The sequence below is a fragment of the Xenopus laevis genome, chromosome 5L (assembly GCF_017654675.1).
Source record: "Xenopus laevis strain J_2021 chromosome 5L, Xenopus_laevis_v10.1, whole genome shotgun sequence".
NCBI classification, from domain to species: domain Eukaryota; kingdom Metazoa; phylum Chordata; class Amphibia; order Anura; family Pipidae; genus Xenopus; species Xenopus laevis.
The window spans coordinates 41960480-41977885 of record NC_054379.1 but is presented as its reverse complement, the minus strand read 5'-3'; the positions used below and the strand labels follow the sequence as shown (position 1 = coordinate 41977885).

The 17406-nt window shown below is 38.6% G+C and overlaps 1 protein-coding gene across 1 annotated transcript in view; it reads right to left on the bottom strand.

Annotated features, from left to right (window-relative positions):
• Positions 1–889: 889 nt before the first annotated feature.
• mtr.L (5-methyltetrahydrofolate-homocysteine methyltransferase L homeolog) overlaps positions 890–17406 on the bottom strand; it is a 46395-nt gene continuing 29878 nt past the window's right edge. The window contains exons 20-33 of the mRNA XM_018262942.2: positions 14589–14741; positions 14185–14292; positions 12712–12812; positions 11967–12034; positions 11490–11610; positions 10891–10972; positions 9451–9549; positions 9118–9193; positions 8383–8538; positions 7681–7877; positions 6208–6408; positions 4752–4944; positions 2595–2707; positions 890–1569 (exon numbers count right to left, since the gene is read on the bottom strand). Of these exons, the coding sequence (XP_018118431.1) occupies positions 1480–1569; positions 2595–2707; positions 4752–4944; positions 6208–6408; positions 7681–7877; positions 8383–8538; positions 9118–9193; positions 9451–9549; positions 10891–10972; positions 11490–11610; positions 11967–12034; positions 12712–12812; positions 14185–14292; positions 14589–14741 (1758 nt within the window). The 3' untranslated portion in view covers positions 890–1479. The remainder of the gene's footprint in view (positions 1570–2594; positions 2708–4751; positions 4945–6207; positions 6409–7680; positions 7878–8382; positions 8539–9117; positions 9194–9450; positions 9550–10890; positions 10973–11489; positions 11611–11966; positions 12035–12711; positions 12813–14184; positions 14293–14588; positions 14742–17406) is intronic.

Sequence of the window (17406 nt, the reverse complement as noted above, 5' to 3'; positions counted from 1 at the left end):
GCTCAATCACAAGCCAGGATATATCATCATTGATGTCTTCAACAACAATCAAGTTGTCTAACAGCACCTTATTAACAGTTTAATTATTGTTACTGAGATATTAATGGTTTCTGGTTGTGTTCTCTAATTCTAACATGTTATTCCCTACTGTAAGCAACACAAGCATGCAGTTTGTCAGTAGTGTTTTTATAATAGCAGCATTTAATAATAAAAAAAAATGTTCAATGGCTTTGTTTATTACGTTCCTAACTGCACCAGCAGACGCCAGATTTCCTGGGAAAAAGCTTGGAAGGCACTGTGGGAAGAGGAGTTTTGGCTAGAGGAGAGCAGGCTTCTGCTACATTGTTTCAATATTCAGAACCAACAGTAATTAATATTTATTGCTTACTTTGAGCTTGATAATTATTAGTATCATATTTGTTACATTTGTCCCATTCTGCATCCTGTTGCAGTGGGTCACCTGAGCTTCTAGTCACACTTCTGCTAGCCATAAAGACCTAAAAGACTTCAGCATTCAATGGGTCTAAAACAAAAACCAAAATATCACACTGGGAATTTTGTTGCACTGGGTGCTAAATGAGACCATTTGCAATTTTTTTTTTATTTATTATTATTTGTGTTTTTTGGGTTATTTAGCTTTTTATTCAGCAGCTTTCCAGTTTGCAATTTCAGCCACCTGGTTGCTTGGGTCCAAATAACCCTAGCAACGGTGCATTTATGTGAACAAGAGACTGGAATATGAATAGGAGAGGCCTGATTAGAAAGGTGAGTAATAACAAGTAGCAATAACAATACATTTGTAGCCTTACAGAGCATTTGTTTTTAGATGGGGTCAGTGACCCCCAATTTGAAAGTTTGAAACATTCAGAAGAAGGCAAATAATTCATAAACTATAAAAAAAATTAAGGCCAATTGAAAAGTTACTTAGAATCAGGCATTCTATAACATACTAGTTATAGGTGAACCAATCCTTTAAATGACAGGATAGGCTTTTTGTGTATTTGAATTTGTATATGAATATTTACCTCCTCATACATTGGTAAATAGTTTTTTCCACCCTTAAGTAACATTGCTGAACATCCCGTTATTAATAACAATAAATTAAGATAACCGTAATGGCCCCATCGTTTCTGTTAAATGCATAGCTTATAAAACACATGTAAAGTAGTGTGGCTCTGAAAGTGCATTACCAGGATGACAGTTTTTATGATGGCCTTGGGTCCATAAGGTGACAAACAGTATTTGAAAATATAGGAAGCCTCTCTTAAAAAAGCATTCTAGGGTTGGACGACACTGCAGTACTTCTCACAAAGCCATGCCTCAGCCCATAACCCCAACCCCACAGTATTTGTTGGGTCCAAGTTCATGATTGTTATAAAAAAACTGAGTTTATACAGTAGTCTTGTGGATTTATAAAGATGTATCAGTCCAATATACAGCATGGTTAGAGCAGAGTTTTCCATTCTGAAAAGAGCTTTACTAGTCTTCCAGATCATAGCTCAGAATTGGGCCCAACCATCTCTCAGCTTCACTCAATGGCACATTTTTTCTGCAAGCATAATCTTCTACCTGGTTACAGAACAAAACATTTAAGAATGTTAGAAAAAAACAAAAACAAACAATGCATTTCACTATTGCAGAATGCAACAAACCACTTGTAATAAAACCATTTATACTGCTTGCTACACATGAATGTTACTATAGTTCCAACAGCTTCTCAGGCAGAAGGCACAGAAGCACCAATTTAAAAAAACAGTAACACCAAAAAATCTAAGTAATTTAAATATAATGTACAGTGGCTATGCATTGGTAAAAGTTTATGTAAATAGGCTATTGTGTAGCCATGGGGACAGCCATTCAAGCAAAAAAAAAAAAGGAGAAAAAGCACAGGTTACTTAGTATATAACAGAAATGTTCTGCAATAGAATACAATGGGATTCTACAGAGTGCATCTGTTATCTACTATGTAACCTGTGCTGCAAATGGCTTCCCCACGACTACACAGCAGCTTGTTTATATGAACTATAGTATAGAAGCCCAAAACATAATGTACAACATTTCTGCCCTACATCTTTACTTAAGCTTTAGTTCTCCTTTAAGGGACTCCCGATTAGTAAAGCTAACCTAGACTAACCATGTTTTGGCACTTGATACCTGGAACGTTTCTCTGCTGGGGGTGATAGTTTGAACCCTCAAAACAAAACAATCCTATTGGGTTCATTTCATGTTTAAAAGATTTATGGTAGACTAATGGACTGGTTATCCAAATTCCGGAAAGACCCCAGTTCCCAAGCATTCTGGATAACAGGTCCCATACCTGTAATTCATCCTTCTGTCATTGTCCACAAATGGCAGGTTTCGCCCTGAAAAAACCCCGATCTGCCAAATGTGCACAGTGAGAGACAGATTTCATAACGGTTACCTACTTACCTACCACACACCATTTTCTCCACAACCCTTTATTGCCAGAGAAAACAAAAATGTGTGGCATTAGCCTAACTCAGTACTCATACATTTTTTCCTATATTTGACCTCTGCTTAAAATATTTATAAAACTATTGACTATAAATTTAAAAAAACAATAATAAAAATACCTGATCTTTGGAAATTTTCCCTACAGCAAAATACTTGGACATAGGACTAGAGAACATCAGTCCAGAGACTGAAGCAGCGGGAGACATGGCTAGAGACTCTGTCAGCTTAATTCCTGAAAGTAAAAAAAAACAATGTTTGTAATAGAAGACAATAATACAGAAGGAAAACAGGCAGGTGATGCACAGAAGTACCTGCATCTTAAAATCCAAGGAAAAATGTAATTTATTGGGACCTGTATGACCCTTTTAATATCCAGGTTAGGTGCAGATCAATTGAGCTGAATGCAATCCATGCTAACGTCTGTTTAGGTCCAGCGAAGGACTAGGAGTGTGTGGCTACATCATTCCTAAATGTGAGTTTCTATGATGTTGCAGTCATTCAGTTGCCACGGTACACAAACAATATTGTGCTTACTGTGGATCACATTAATGTGAATTCTAAGCTACAGTTTTAGAGCTTATCAATCAGAACACACTCCTGTTGGTTTTGTTGCAGTTGTAACTACAAGCAATATTCATTTTAAAGTTCTAAGTCTATATCAAGTGGATAGTTGAAAACAGTAAAACAAAATAAAGTAACAAGGGAATGCCTATTTCTCTCAGACTGTCCCTCTGGGGTTGGCTGTAGCGTTGGACTGAAAATTTCCAACCAATGGCTGGATTCAGTTAATGAATTAGAACACGGATTCATTTGGTGGCCCAATTATGTTGCAACTGCACCAGAGACTGATTATCCAATTCACAATGTGGTTTAATGGATAATACACTCATAGCTGATCATGCAATTTGGTTGAAAACTCTAAAATTTATGCAAAATCTTTTTCTTTTTTTTAAAGTTTCCTCTCATTTTACACCTTCTTTGTGGTCCCACCAATATATAATGCATTTTTAATTCTTAATACCATTTTTTCCGGTGCCTTGAAAAAATGTAAGATTGTGGTTCTAATGTGCCTTTTCAGGTTACAATATCACAGTACAAAGGAAGATTTGTAAGACAAAAACTAGAGGACACAGAAGGTTAATAATTCCGCATAGATATAAGTGATGCTGACATGTACTTATAATCAATAGGAATGTCTCAGTATTACTTGAAATCCATGCTACATTCCAGAAGGCTAGTTCTGTCTATATATTACACATCAATATAATCATATATATTCTAAGCACTTTTGCAATTTACATGCTAATTTACGTTAACTTTTAGTATGGTATTTAATGAACTGTTGTAAGCAACTTTTCCATTGGTCTTCTTTATTTATTTATTTTATAATTATTTATTTAATTTTTTTAATTATTTGCCTTTTTCACCTGACTCTTTCCAGCTTTCAAATGGGGGTCACTGACCCCATTGAAAACACAAATGCACTGTAAGGCTACACATTTATTGTTATTGCTACTTTTTATTACAAAGCTTTCTATTCAGGCCTCTCCTTTTGATATTCCAGTAACTTTTTCAAATCAATGCATGGTTGCTAGGTAGCAACCACAATGCCAATATTGCAAAATGTAGAGCTGCTGAATAAAAAGCTAAATAACCACATATAATAAAAAAAATAAAAAACAATTGCAAATTGTCACTCTCTACATGCATTCTACATTGCATTCTGTTACATGGAAAATATTACTTAAATATAATTATATTGATTTATGAGAGAATTTAGATTGCTATATTATATATAACAGATATTTCTTATGTAACCTTAATGTAATGAATATCTGAATGAATAGGAGGGTAATTTAGACAAACTGTTGACATTGTCTTGAGATCTACTGATCCCCAGCTACTGGTAGATCCCAATATATCTTTTGGGCACGGCTGCTTTAAAGAATACATGTACTGTTAATATAAATTAATTTTGTTACAACAGCTCCATCTGCTGGTCAGTTGGCAACCATGAAGTTGTGGAGGAACTTGTCAGGAGAAAGAAAGAGGATTGGTCTGATGTTCTTCTTGTTAGGAAAAGTGCAGTCCCCTGTGTCAGATTAAAGCTTCTGGCTCTACAACACTCCCTGAGAAAGAACCACCACCACTGGGGAGACAGTTTAGAGATCTCTCTAAAATTAGATATTTTTGCAGAGCTTCACTAAAAGCAATACAGACCCATTCCTAGCGAATATGGGAACAGTATCAGCACAACTAATAACCATCAGCATTACCTGTTGTTCTTTCAACATCTGCTAGTTTCCACATGGTAACTTTTTCCAAGTGATCTGGTTGGCTAGGGTATCCAGGAGCTGGTCGGATGCCTTCATAGCATATCCTGCGCAAGTCAGACACGTCCAGTTGCTCCTCACTACAGTAGCCCCACAGGTCTTTCCTGACTCTTTCATGAAGCTCCTCTGCAAAGGCCTTTACATGCAGAAAACATTAAGGGGTGTGAGAATGCAGAGAAGAGTTTTTACTAGAAACACTCTTACAGAAGACTTGCACGTAAACAATTGCCCCGTATTTATTACAGTGACTACAGCACGGAGGGGAGGAAGATCTGTAAGATTCTTACCAGAAGCACTGCAATTACATCTCACCGAGCCCTGTTATAACAGAGATCTTGGGCACAAGGAATCCTGCACCCTTCTTCTAACTCTGCTCATGTTGTTTACTTTAAAAGTCATGACTTGAAATATATATATATTGTTTATTAACAGGATGTGTGGCGAGGCCACAAAGGCCTGGGCCTAAGGTGGCAAAAAATTAGGGGCGGCAAGCTGCCCAGCCGCAATATGGGAACCTGTATGTCCCCATTGAACTGCGCCATTCGCCAGCACTTACACGCATGTGCGATCGGGGTGGGGGGTTGGGTTGCGGGGGTAGTGTAAGCGCTAGGACGCACGACTGCCTATTTGCATCCCGCCGTTCAACGCTCCATTCGCCGGTGCTTTTGCGCATGTACGTGAGGCCTAGGGGCACCTGTCCGAGGAATCCGGCCCTGGTTATTATAAGCCGTATCACTTTCATTGGTTCATAGAAAACACAACATGTTCTGGGACAAAGAGCTTTTATCATGGGAGATCTTCCCTACCTGATTAAATCACTTAAAAGGACATGAAAACTACTTTGCACACATGAGCCCTACTGCTAGCTGAAATATATCTTAAAAGAAAAGGTAATTCTAGGCAACTTTCCAATATTAAAAAAAACAAACTTTACACTCGTTAAATGATGTACAATGGAAATTGCAGCAGAAACAGTATTACTCTGTCCATTTTCTGCACTGCTGGTTCTGACTCTTAAAACAATGTAGCAGAAGTCAGCTCCAGCCAAGACTCCCTATGTGACGGTGCCCTGTATAGATTTCACGGGTTTGTTAATTAGCTTGCTTCTGCTATATTGTTCCAATAGTGAAAAACAGCAGTGCGATAAATCTCCTCTTCTTCGGGGCAACTAATCTCCCCGAACTGTCTCCCCTGCCTTCCTGCCAGCTAGAATGTAAATCGCCGGTGGGATGGCACTCGGAGCGGTTCGTTTTCCAAGTTTCCTCGCCAGGCGACTAATCTCCCCCAAATAGCATTGTGTGCCTCTACCCTAAGGCTGGAGAACAGCTGGCTGAAAATGACATGCAATATATACAACTCAAGAAGTATTTCTTTTAGCAGTGGTTAATTCACAACTCACCTCAACCAGCCTATCTCCCAGGGCTTTGGTCATGATGCTGCTGTAGTCATCTCCTTGTTTCTCATACACTTTGCTCAGTTCTTCCACCCCAAAACATGACACAGCAAAAATTCCCAAATAGTCTTGAACCCCAGAATTCTTAGGGGCGATGAAGTCAGATAGGCAGTAATATGGGTCAGTGGATGCAGAGTCTTTCTCTGCCTAAATTAAAAATAAAAGGTTAATATAGGTATAAAATATACACATGCCTGCCTGACCTATAACTTTATTATTTCTGGATTGAAAATGTAAAAACTGAGAACTTTATCCCATAAATTGGTCCCACAAAATAAAAACATAACATAAATTGTACATAGTAACATTAATGATTGTTCTTACGCTCTGCCTGTGTTTAGATAATATATTGGTATGTCGATCCTCAAAAGGGTTACCGCAACCCTATGTGAACTCATAAATTAATTGTTAGAGGAGAGCACTCAGAAGCAGTTTCTGCTGTGAAGATTTAGTCTTTGAATAAATCTTCACAGCAGAAACTGCTTCTGAGTGCTCTCCTCTAACAACTGATTTACATAGTAACATAGTAAGTTAGGTTGAAAAAAAGACACACGTCCGTCATGTATCAGCCAGCAAGACTGACTGATTCAGGGAGAATATGTAGCCTTCATAATACTGTTATAATGACATTAAAGGATAATGACAAAAGTTTTAGGAGGTCATCCAGTGTTCATCTTTCTTTTTTACAGAGGTCATATCTATCTATCTATATCTCTCTATCTATCTATATCTCTCTATCTTTCTCTCTATCTTTCTATTTATCTATCTATCTTTCTATATCTATCTATCTTTCTATATCTATCTATCTTTCTATATCTATCTATCTTTCTATATCTATCTATCTTTCTATATCTCTCAACCATCGCTCAACCATCGCTCATCTATCTCTCATCTATCTCTCATCTATCTCTCATCTATCTCTCATCTATCTCTCATCTATCTCTCATCTATCTCTCATCTATATCCATCTAAATTTCTAGTCTCGTTTTGGATTCTGTACCAGCCCAAAGCAACTACAGCCCTTCAAAATGCTTTTTAATGATGCTCCCAGTAGCTCCCCATCTTCTTTTCTGCGGATTGCCAGTACAATTCACTCTATGAGGATGATTAAAAATAATTTTGAAGCCCATTAAAGGGCAGCAGAGAAGCCAGCGCATTCTGCATCAGAATGTATTATTAGCCCTGTAGCATCAGCTTCTAGAACAGATAATTTTCTGCTTAACTTTTTGTTTTTTTTGATTTCTGACAAACCCTAGGGCTTTGCTTTTAACAACCCTGAGTACATTGTGCATGTACAGAGCCACTGGCACAGAGACAGAAATCAAGATAGGGATCCACTGTGGCCAAATTTAAAGCCCTGCATTGTTACAGCTTTGGTTCTAGTTTTCAGGAATGTAAGTAATGAGAAACCACAATCACCTGCTGTCGTAAGCCATAAAATGTTGCAATGGCTTCTGCGGAATTCATATTCCCTTCTTCTGCATATAACAGAATATCATCTTGTACACTGTGAGCTGGCCAGATACCAACAACACCCCTGGCCTCAAACTTCTTTTCACTAATAATCGTATTCAGCATTTTCTGGGCATCTTCATAGACTCTCTTTGCTTCCTCTCCTGGTAAAGAAAAACAGTAGAAGTTTCAGAAGTGAAGTCACTTGCTTGATAAGTTTCAGATTCAGTCTTGGCATGTCTGAGAGAGGATCTATAGCGAGGTCTAATAAATGCCATTTTTATAGATTCAATCCTTTTAGCCCTGGTTCAGTAGCCATATAATATGTATCTTTGAATACATGAAGAGGGTCATTATAGAAAACACTACACGTCCCCTTAAACAAGAGCCACTTCACCATTTGTTCCCTCTTTGTGTACTCGTAAAGGTGTTGATCACCTTTAGCTTAACTTTTAGTATGATGTTGAGAAAATTGCAATAACAGTAAACATGAAGCCTTACAGAACATTTGTTTTAGATGGGGTCAGTGACCCCCATTTCAAAGCTGGCAAGAGTCAGAAGAAGAAGCCAAGTAATAATATACAATTAGAATAGAAAAGAGAGACCATGACAGTTATTAATATGGAGGAAAGACAAGACAAAAAAGGTCAACTGGAAGTTTACTCTTACCCACAGTCTTATCATTAAATAATTTGGGAAATGCTCTGTTTGGGTATTTGCCCCTAAGCTGCCACACATCAAAGAAAGGTTTCCAGTCAATATAGTGACGCAGCTTCTCAAGATCATAGTCCTTGTAAACCTCTGTTCCAATCAACTTGGGTCGCACTGGAGGAGAAACACACAAAAATAATCTTATTTGTTGTTAATAAAATCATACAGCTATCAATGCTTTCTTACAGGGCCACAAAACGTGAAAACAGAAAGCAGCCTTTAAAGTGAGACTGACATCTAATAATTGTACAGATAAATATTATATAAAATTCTCCATCTGATTTAAAAAAGAAAAATTTGTCCATTCCAGTGTAAATTTCAGGTGCCATGGAAAATTGAAGTGCAGCTAACACCAGCTTGGTGAGATAACCCATACACATCAACAAGGGTCAAAGACCAATCAGATTTTCACTTTTGCTTTAACAGCTCTGGAAAGATTTAATGTGTTTGATCTCTCATGTAAGGGCCCAGCTATAGGACCAATGGTTTGCAGTTTTGCTATAAAAAATTGCTTAATTTGAAGATCAAGTTGACAGGTGATGTCAAGTCTTAGGGGCAGTTTTCAGATATTTCAGCTCTGTATTTTAAGGCTACTTCAAATACAGCTCTCTGAATTGCCCGAAAAAGCTCTATGTACCATTCACTTTTAAATACGTCATTGAGAATAAGATATTATCCTAATGATTTATTCACCTGGCTTTGAGTGAGAAAGCCAATCAATGTGCAGTCCTTTATTTCTGGCTTGTTCTAAACTCAAATATCTTCTCTCCTGTAAGAAAAAGTTAATATAGGAAAACTTCTTCCTAGCAGTACAGCATTTCTAAATACATTATCATTACCATTAATTAAGTGCAGTGTCATTTAAAAAGCAGAAGTCCCTTAAATAATAGACATCTTGCTATTGCAAGTTAGGTTTCAAATCTGTGGGGCAGGCACTCCGTTTCGTATGTTATTCTATTTTTATAAACTACACTTAATTTGTCTTTTTATCTAATCTCTGCATTACACCTATGTGTACAAGCTTACCTTGAGGGAGTCGTAGTGATCTTGGCGAATATCTTCATATTCTTCTGATACTTCTTCTATGAATTCATCTCTGACATTTTCATCAAGAAGCTGAGAGCACTGAAATAAACCAGAAATATTTATTCTGAGCTTTTTTCAAGTATATATAATATCTAGCAACACAATAATTTTGTTATAACTACGTGGCTTTTTTGAGCTAAAAAAACTAAAGGATAAGTAAACCTTTAAAATACATACATCTATTGATTTTCTTTTATTCCAAGATATTAAAGGATACATATACTGTTAATGATTGAATTTTGTTACAACAGTCACCCGTTGATCAGTTTATAACCATGAAGTAGTACAGTATAGTACATGAATCCCTTAATATCATGGAATTAGAAAAAAATAATAATGCATGTAAATTGCAAAAGTGCTTAGAATAGTACTCTCAGCAATTTTACATTCGTATTTTTACTTATCTCCTTTAAGGTCTCAGTTTTTTTGGCTCAAATGTTTACTTATCTTTTAAAGAAACATTATACAGGTATGGGATTGTTATCCAGAAAGCTCCAAATTATGGAAAGGCTGTCTCCCATAGACTCCAGTCTATCCAAATAATCTAAATTTTTAAAAATTAATTTCCCTTTTCTGTTATAATAAAATAATTAATATAATTAATCCTTATTGGAAGCAAAATCAGCCAATTGGGTTTATTTAACGTTTAATTGATTTTCTAGTAGAATTAAGGTATGAAGATCCAGGAAAGATCCCTTATCTGGAAATTCCAGGTTCCGAGCATTCTGGATAACAGGTCCCATACATGTATTTTAAAACGATAAGGATATTGACACCCACCTTTGAAAATTCTGAGGCATTAAATGTCATCCTAGGAGCAGAGGCCCTGACAGCCTGACATTTTACTCAGCACCAGAAGTCATTACTTTCTATGTAGCAACCTGAATCTCGGTTTTGTATTTCTGGGCTGTGCCAGTTCAATACAAACAAGTGTGCACAATGTCTTGGGGATGGCACTACTGCAGAACATAGATTTTCTAAAGGTGTGTGTCAGTATCACTTCAATAAACAAACTTATTTATAGGTGACTATACAGTATGTAAAGGGAGACTGCATTTAAGTAGTAAGAATGGAATGCCAAGCAAGGCCAGCCAAGAGTTGGATCGCAGTTGTGTGTGATGGATCAGTATTGAAAGTTATCCAACCAAATATGACCTACAAAGTTTTATAGTACAGGCATGCTATACCTCTTTCCACAAGCTGCAGCCCTATTTCACTTATGTTAAGCGTCCCAGTGTAGCTCCACAAGCATGACCCTACTTTTCTAAGCCAATGGCACGCTAACATCACTGTGTTCTTGTACTACGCCTAAAGCACAAATCAGGCTGAAAGAACCAGGAAATTGTTTATTTGCTAGAAATTGACTAGGCAGAAACTTACAACAACCACGCTCTTCGAAGCATCTAAACAGTGGATAACTGGGGCGCTGTATCGTGGTGCTATTTTCACAGCAGTGTGAGTCCTGTAGATGAAACAAAACGCTAGTTATTTCAAGTTAAGAAACCACAAATGCTCAATTTACAAAAAGGATAATTTTACAAAGGTGAGGGATTAGCTTAGATCAATATAAACTAAATGCAAGAAGGGCCTAAACTTGTAATGTTTAGTGAAAAAATGCTAACTAATTTGTTAGGCTTGTGCCAGACTAAACAGACTTTGGTATGCGGAGAAAGGCTGCCGCTGTCCTGTTCGAGCTGCCTGTAACTCAGACGCATTGTCTCCACCCGGGTGCAGGTAGACATGTTGGATATCAGCTGTGAAATGCATACTCTCGTCTTGAGTGTATTTTTGCCAATATCTACTAAGTCTGCCTGCACCCAGGTGGGGACAATGCTTCCGGGTACAGTGACATCGGTCAGGAAAGCAGCAGCAGAGGAGCGGATTCTAGGCCTGCCTTTCTCTTCAAGCCACAATAAGGCCACTTGTTTTAAACATTACATTCTTATTAAGATTACTGAAAATATTAGCGTGTTGCGTACCGGGATGTTGTTGCTCCACCAATTAGCAGAGGGGTTCTTATACCAAGCCTTTCCATCTCCTTGGCAACAAAAATCATTTCATCCAGAGAAGGAGTGATAAGACCGGACAAACCAATTATATCTGCAGAAGACAGAGACTGATATTTTCTAGCAAAAGTTATAAATGATGAAGTGTACAAATAAAGAGAACACATAAATACAAACTCTTGCCAATATAAAAATTTAACCAGTGTATAGTGTAAGTACAAAAGTCATTTATAAGGCGAAGTTACATTTATTTCTCCATCTAACACATTGAAGATATATCTCCATTTGCCAACTGTGCTAACCTGTGTCCGGATACTCACTTATTGCCTTGCTTTCCTCTTCTGACCAAAAGAAATGTCTGTACATGACTTTCTCCCTGTTCTTCTTTCAGCAACAGATGACATTAACACTATTCCCAACAACAGAACTCCAACAGAATGTACTACTCACCTGCTTTGTTTTCTATTGCAGCTCGTAGTATCTTGTCACATGGAGTCATGACACCTAGATCAATTACCCTGCAATGCAATAAATAATTCTAATTTAAAAAAAAAAAAAAAAAAATTATATATATATATATATATATATAACAAATCAAAAGGAAAGATCAGCACTCACAGGTCTTAAAAGTGTCAAATAATAATTTATTATAGAGCTAAGGACTATAGCTCTATAATAAATTATTTGACACTTTTTTTTGATTAAAATTAGGGATGCACCGAATCCGCTATTTTGGATTTGGCCGAACCCCCGAATGCTTCGCAAAAGATTCGGCCGAACACCGAACCGAATCCTTATTTGCATATGCAAATTAGTGTTGGAAAGGTGACAATTTTTTTACTTCTTGTTTTGTGACAAAGTCACGAGATTTTCCTCCCCGCCCTTAATTTGCATATGCAAATTAGGATTCGGTTCGGCCAGGCACAAGGATTCGGCCGAATCCGAATCCTGCTGAAAAAGGACGAATCAAGAACCGAATCCTGGATTTGGTGCATCCCTAATTAAAATGGATTCTTTCTTCCCATAATTCAGAGCTTTCTGGATAACAGGTTTCAGTATAATGGATCCCATACCCGTACATTATTTATAATTCTAGAAAAGTGTCAGTGGTAACCAAATGTATAATCATAGTACACTCCAAGTACATAAACAACAACCCAGATTTTCCAGATGCATTATCTACCTACATACCAACCTGAAGTTATTGCACCCCAGCACTACTCCTACAATATTCTTGCCAATGTCATGCACATCCCCTTTAACTGTCGCCAGTACAATTGTGCCTTGATAGGGATTCTGCAGAGACAAGACAACAGTGATAGTAAAACAGCTAAAAACAGACAGTTTACTTTAAAATAAAGATTATTATAGTTTTTTTAATCTGTATGCATAGCTATATGGCAAGCCCAGAGGCTGCAGGCGGTTTCAGTCTGTCAGTGACGCCAAACATTATGGCCTACAGCTGATTAACTACAAGTTTTGTCTTTGGCCGCAGGCAACTCGTCTCAGAGCAGTGACTAACAGGTTATGGTGCTAGTCAACTGATAAAGGAAGGCAGTGAGAAGTGAGTGCAAATTGTGTGATTGCAAAGTACACAGTTTCAATGTTGTGATGTACTTGTCAGCCAAAAACTTTCTCTGCAGATGTGCAGCATTTTGATTTATTCTCCAGATGGGCAAGCAGCTATAGAACACTACACCATTAGAGTGGCAGTTCACCCTAAAGTTAACTTATTACTATTATGCTCGAAATTCAAAGTGATTTTTGGATACTTCGACCATCGAATAGGATACTACGACTTTGAATTTTACTTCGAATTTAATTCGACCCTTGATAAATCTGCCCCTTAGAGTAGGAAATATGAAGAATAAGAATTAGAACAGAATGAGTCCTCCAGGTACTTGAGAAAGGGCACGCAAGGCCCGAAACATGTCGTGTGTAAATCATGTAGTCTTGCATTAAAAACTCTGATCACAGCAGTTCCTGCTCTTTGGGTGATCTCTTCTCTTATTTGATTAACGCCTACTGGAAAAGTGGTAACCTTGAGAGGATTGATGCATTCTTACAAGTAAAAGGATCGAAGGCAGAGCGTTAGAGCAAACCCCTTAATCTGAGTCCTCCAGGTACAAAGTGCTTGTATTTGTGCATTCTTCTACATAAGACCCAATAACAAGTCAATGGAGAAGCAATACCTGTGTGTTGGCCCTGTATCACAGCCAAGTGTAATGGTCCAGAAGCAATGGACATTTAAAAAATATATTTAGAAGGCCATGCTTTATTTTCACATTGGACACAGATGTCAGCTAAACTACACTATATGAGATTGGGTCAGGCTGGAAGATTTGATGTACACGAAACACAGAAAGAAATGGTGATCTTACATATTTTGGCCAAAGTGTGGTACTAACACCTCATTTTTTGTAATTATTTTTTTAAAGGCAAACCGAGCATTGGCAAATTTTCTCTCTCTCTTTGTGGAAGATTTGATGTGTCTATGACATTAAGAAATTACACCCATGGGACCATACAAATATATCATGTATATCCATTAGGATGGAAGCTTATCTAAAACAACAATCCTGCAGCTTTAGAGTACAGACAGATTTGCAATGCACAATAAAGTTAAAAAAAAAATAATAAAGTTAAAATAAAATAAATCAGGACTTACATCTTCTTCCAGACTGCCAGATATGGCTCTCATCTCCTCCCTTTCTTTCTCCATGAAGGGAATCAGAAATCCCACAGACTTCTTCATCACTCGAGCAGACTTAATTACCTGCACACACCAAGATATGCAGCACATCTTTTATTTAAGGATATGAACGCTTAACACCAAACAATCTTCTTCATTTGAAATGTAGGGAAATAAAAGATCATTGGCTGATTTTTGGAGCAACACACTTGATGATGACAGATCAAAATGACCAAATGGAAGAAGACTTAATAAGGCAGCAAAATCGAACCCCTAGCATGCCAGAAGCTGCCACATCCCATAAAGTTACATTTTAAATGTATAAAAATGATGTAGTGTGAAATACAACTCCAGAAAATTAATCTACAGGTCTTAATTACCTGAGGCAAAAACATCTTCCCTGCACCAAAGAGCTCTCCAACTACTTTCATGCCATTCATAAGAGGTCCTTCAATGATGTGCAGAGGTCTTGGATATTTCTCCTTGTTTGCTTTTGCTTCCTCAGTATCTTCAATAACATACTTTTCAATGCCCTATTTGGAAATTAAAAAGCCTTCAATGTTACTGAATTACTCTTCAATATATACAGATTTGCAGAGAAAATATATTTTAGATATTGAACATATTAAGCTATATCTCTGCAAAGGATCTCATTCATCCAGGTCATGGTACATGTATGGGATCCGTTATCCAGAAAGCTCCAAATTACTGAAAGGCAGTCTCCCATAGACTCCATTATATCCACATTTTTAAAAATGATTTCCTTTTTCTCTGTAATAATAAAACAGTACCTTGTACTTGATATAAGTAATCCTTATTGAAAGCAAAACCAACCTATTGGGTGTATTTAATTAGACGATAAATAGATTTTTGTACTTACCGTTAAATCCTTTTCTCTTGTCCTACATTGGGGGACACAGGCACCATGGGGATGAAGATCCTGTTGCTTGGAGAAAGGACACTAAAAGGTTAAAGTGGCTCCTCCTCCTCCTGCTCTGGGCTTCATCCCCGCCTACCTCCTCAATCCTCAGTTTTCTGACCGAAGAAGAGATGACGAGCCCTACCAATTGCCCATGTGAAGAGAAGGAGCACCTCCCCAATGCAAACTAAGCACGGTATGAACCACCTGCTGTTTGAACTTGTTGGTATTTGAACAATAAAAATTGTATAAGATATTACCTGATCAATATTAACATGAACTAAAACAGGGAGGGAAGGCCTGTGTCCCCCAATGTAGGACAAGAGAAAAGGATTTAACGGTAAGTACAAAAATCTATTTTTCTCTTGCCTAGATTGGGGGACACAGGCACCATGGGGACGTCCCAAAGCTACCCATGAGGGCGGGACTTTTTACCCCTAGTGTTCAGGGAATAACCACCTGCAACACTTTCCTGCCGTAGCTCGCTTCGGCTGAGGCGAATGTATGCACCTTGTAGAATTTGGAAAAGGTGTGTGTGGATGACCACACTGCAGCCCTACAGACCTGTTCTGCTGAAGCCTGGAGACGAACCACCCAAGAAGTGCTGAGTGAAGAAGTAGAATGAGCTGAACCCGGAAGGGTGTGGCCTTACCTCGTACCTCATAGGCCTTCAAGATTGTTGACCTAATCCATCTTGCATTGGTGGCCTTAGATGCCTTAAGGCTTTTCCGTGGTCCTTCTGGTAAGACAAAGAGGTTGTCTAGCTTCCTTCTACTCTTGGTAGCCCTGGTGTATGTTCTGAGAGAACAAACCACATCTACGTATGTAACTGTTCCAAATTTGTCTTTTGTTCAGGACAAAATAAAGGAACCACCAGGTCCTGGTTAAGATGGAACTCCTTAGGAAGAAATCCAAGGTAGGTCTCAACACCGCCTTGTCCTTGTAAAAAATCAAAAATGGTGGACGACAGGATAGAGCTGCTAGTTCTGAAACTAGTCTAGCCGAAGTGATGGCTAATAGAAAACTATCTGAAGAGTCAGCAGAGGTAATGGAATTGAGCCAATGGCTCGAACGGTTGCTCCTGCAATACAGAAGGTACCATATTGAGATCCCAGGGAGGGATTGTATGACGGTATGGAGGTATCATCCTCAATGCTCCCTGTAGGAAGGTCTTGATGTTGGGCAGCATTGCAAGCTGCTGCTGCTGAAAAAGGATAGATAAGGCTGATACCTGAACATTCAGTGAGCTGAGTGCCAGCCCTTATTTCTAAACCCTCCTGAAGAAATAACAATAGGCTACTTTCGTCCCAGGACTGTGGGTCTTTGGCTTTAGATTTACACCAGGATATGAATGTCCTCCATACCCTGTGGTAGATGCGTGCGAAGACGGACTTTCTGGCCCTTAGTAAGGTCGGTATGGCCTTTTTTGGAACTCCTGATCTGGCTAGGAGTATGGCTTCAAGTGTCATGCCGTTAAATCCAGCCATGGTGAACTCGGGTGGAGGATCAGTCCCTGAGATAACAGATCCATTCTGTCTGGAAGGTGGAATGGTGCGTCCACTGATGAACTTATGAGCTCTTCGAACCAAGTGTGGTGTGGCCAGTAGGGTGCCACTACAACGGTTTCTACCCTTCTTGATTACCCTTGGCAGAAGTGCCAGTGGTGGGAAGACATATGCTAGGTGAAACTGCCACAGAACCACCAGTGTGTCCAATGCTAGGGCCAGAGGGTCATTGCTTCTTGTGAAGAACCTCGTAAGCTTGTTGTTGTACCTGGATGCCATTAAGTCTACTGCCGGAGTGCCCCACTTTGCCAGAATCAGTTGAAAAAACCTCTGGGTGTAGGCTCCACTCTCCCTGATCTAAGGTCTCTCGGCTGAGAAAATCTGCTATCCAGTTGTCAACTCCAGGGATATGAACTGTGGAGATAGCTGTTACCGTGTTGTACACCCACAGAAGAATTTGCTGTGCCTCTGAGAGGGCAGCTTGACTCCTTGTGCCTCCTTTGTGGTTGATGTAAGCCAACGCTGTCACATTGCCTGACTGTATTCTTACAGGTAGATCTTGAAGACTGCCTGACCATTGGAGCAATGACAGGTAGATTGCTCTTAATTCCAGGATGTTGATGGGGAGTAGTTCTTTCTGTGACCAACGTCCCTGTAAGGTTAGGTCTCCCAATACTTCTCCCCAACCTTGTAGACTGGCAACTGTTGTGATGACTGTCCACTGGTGATTGGGGAAGGGTTTTCCTGACGGAAGTGTTGTTGGTCAAAGCCCAC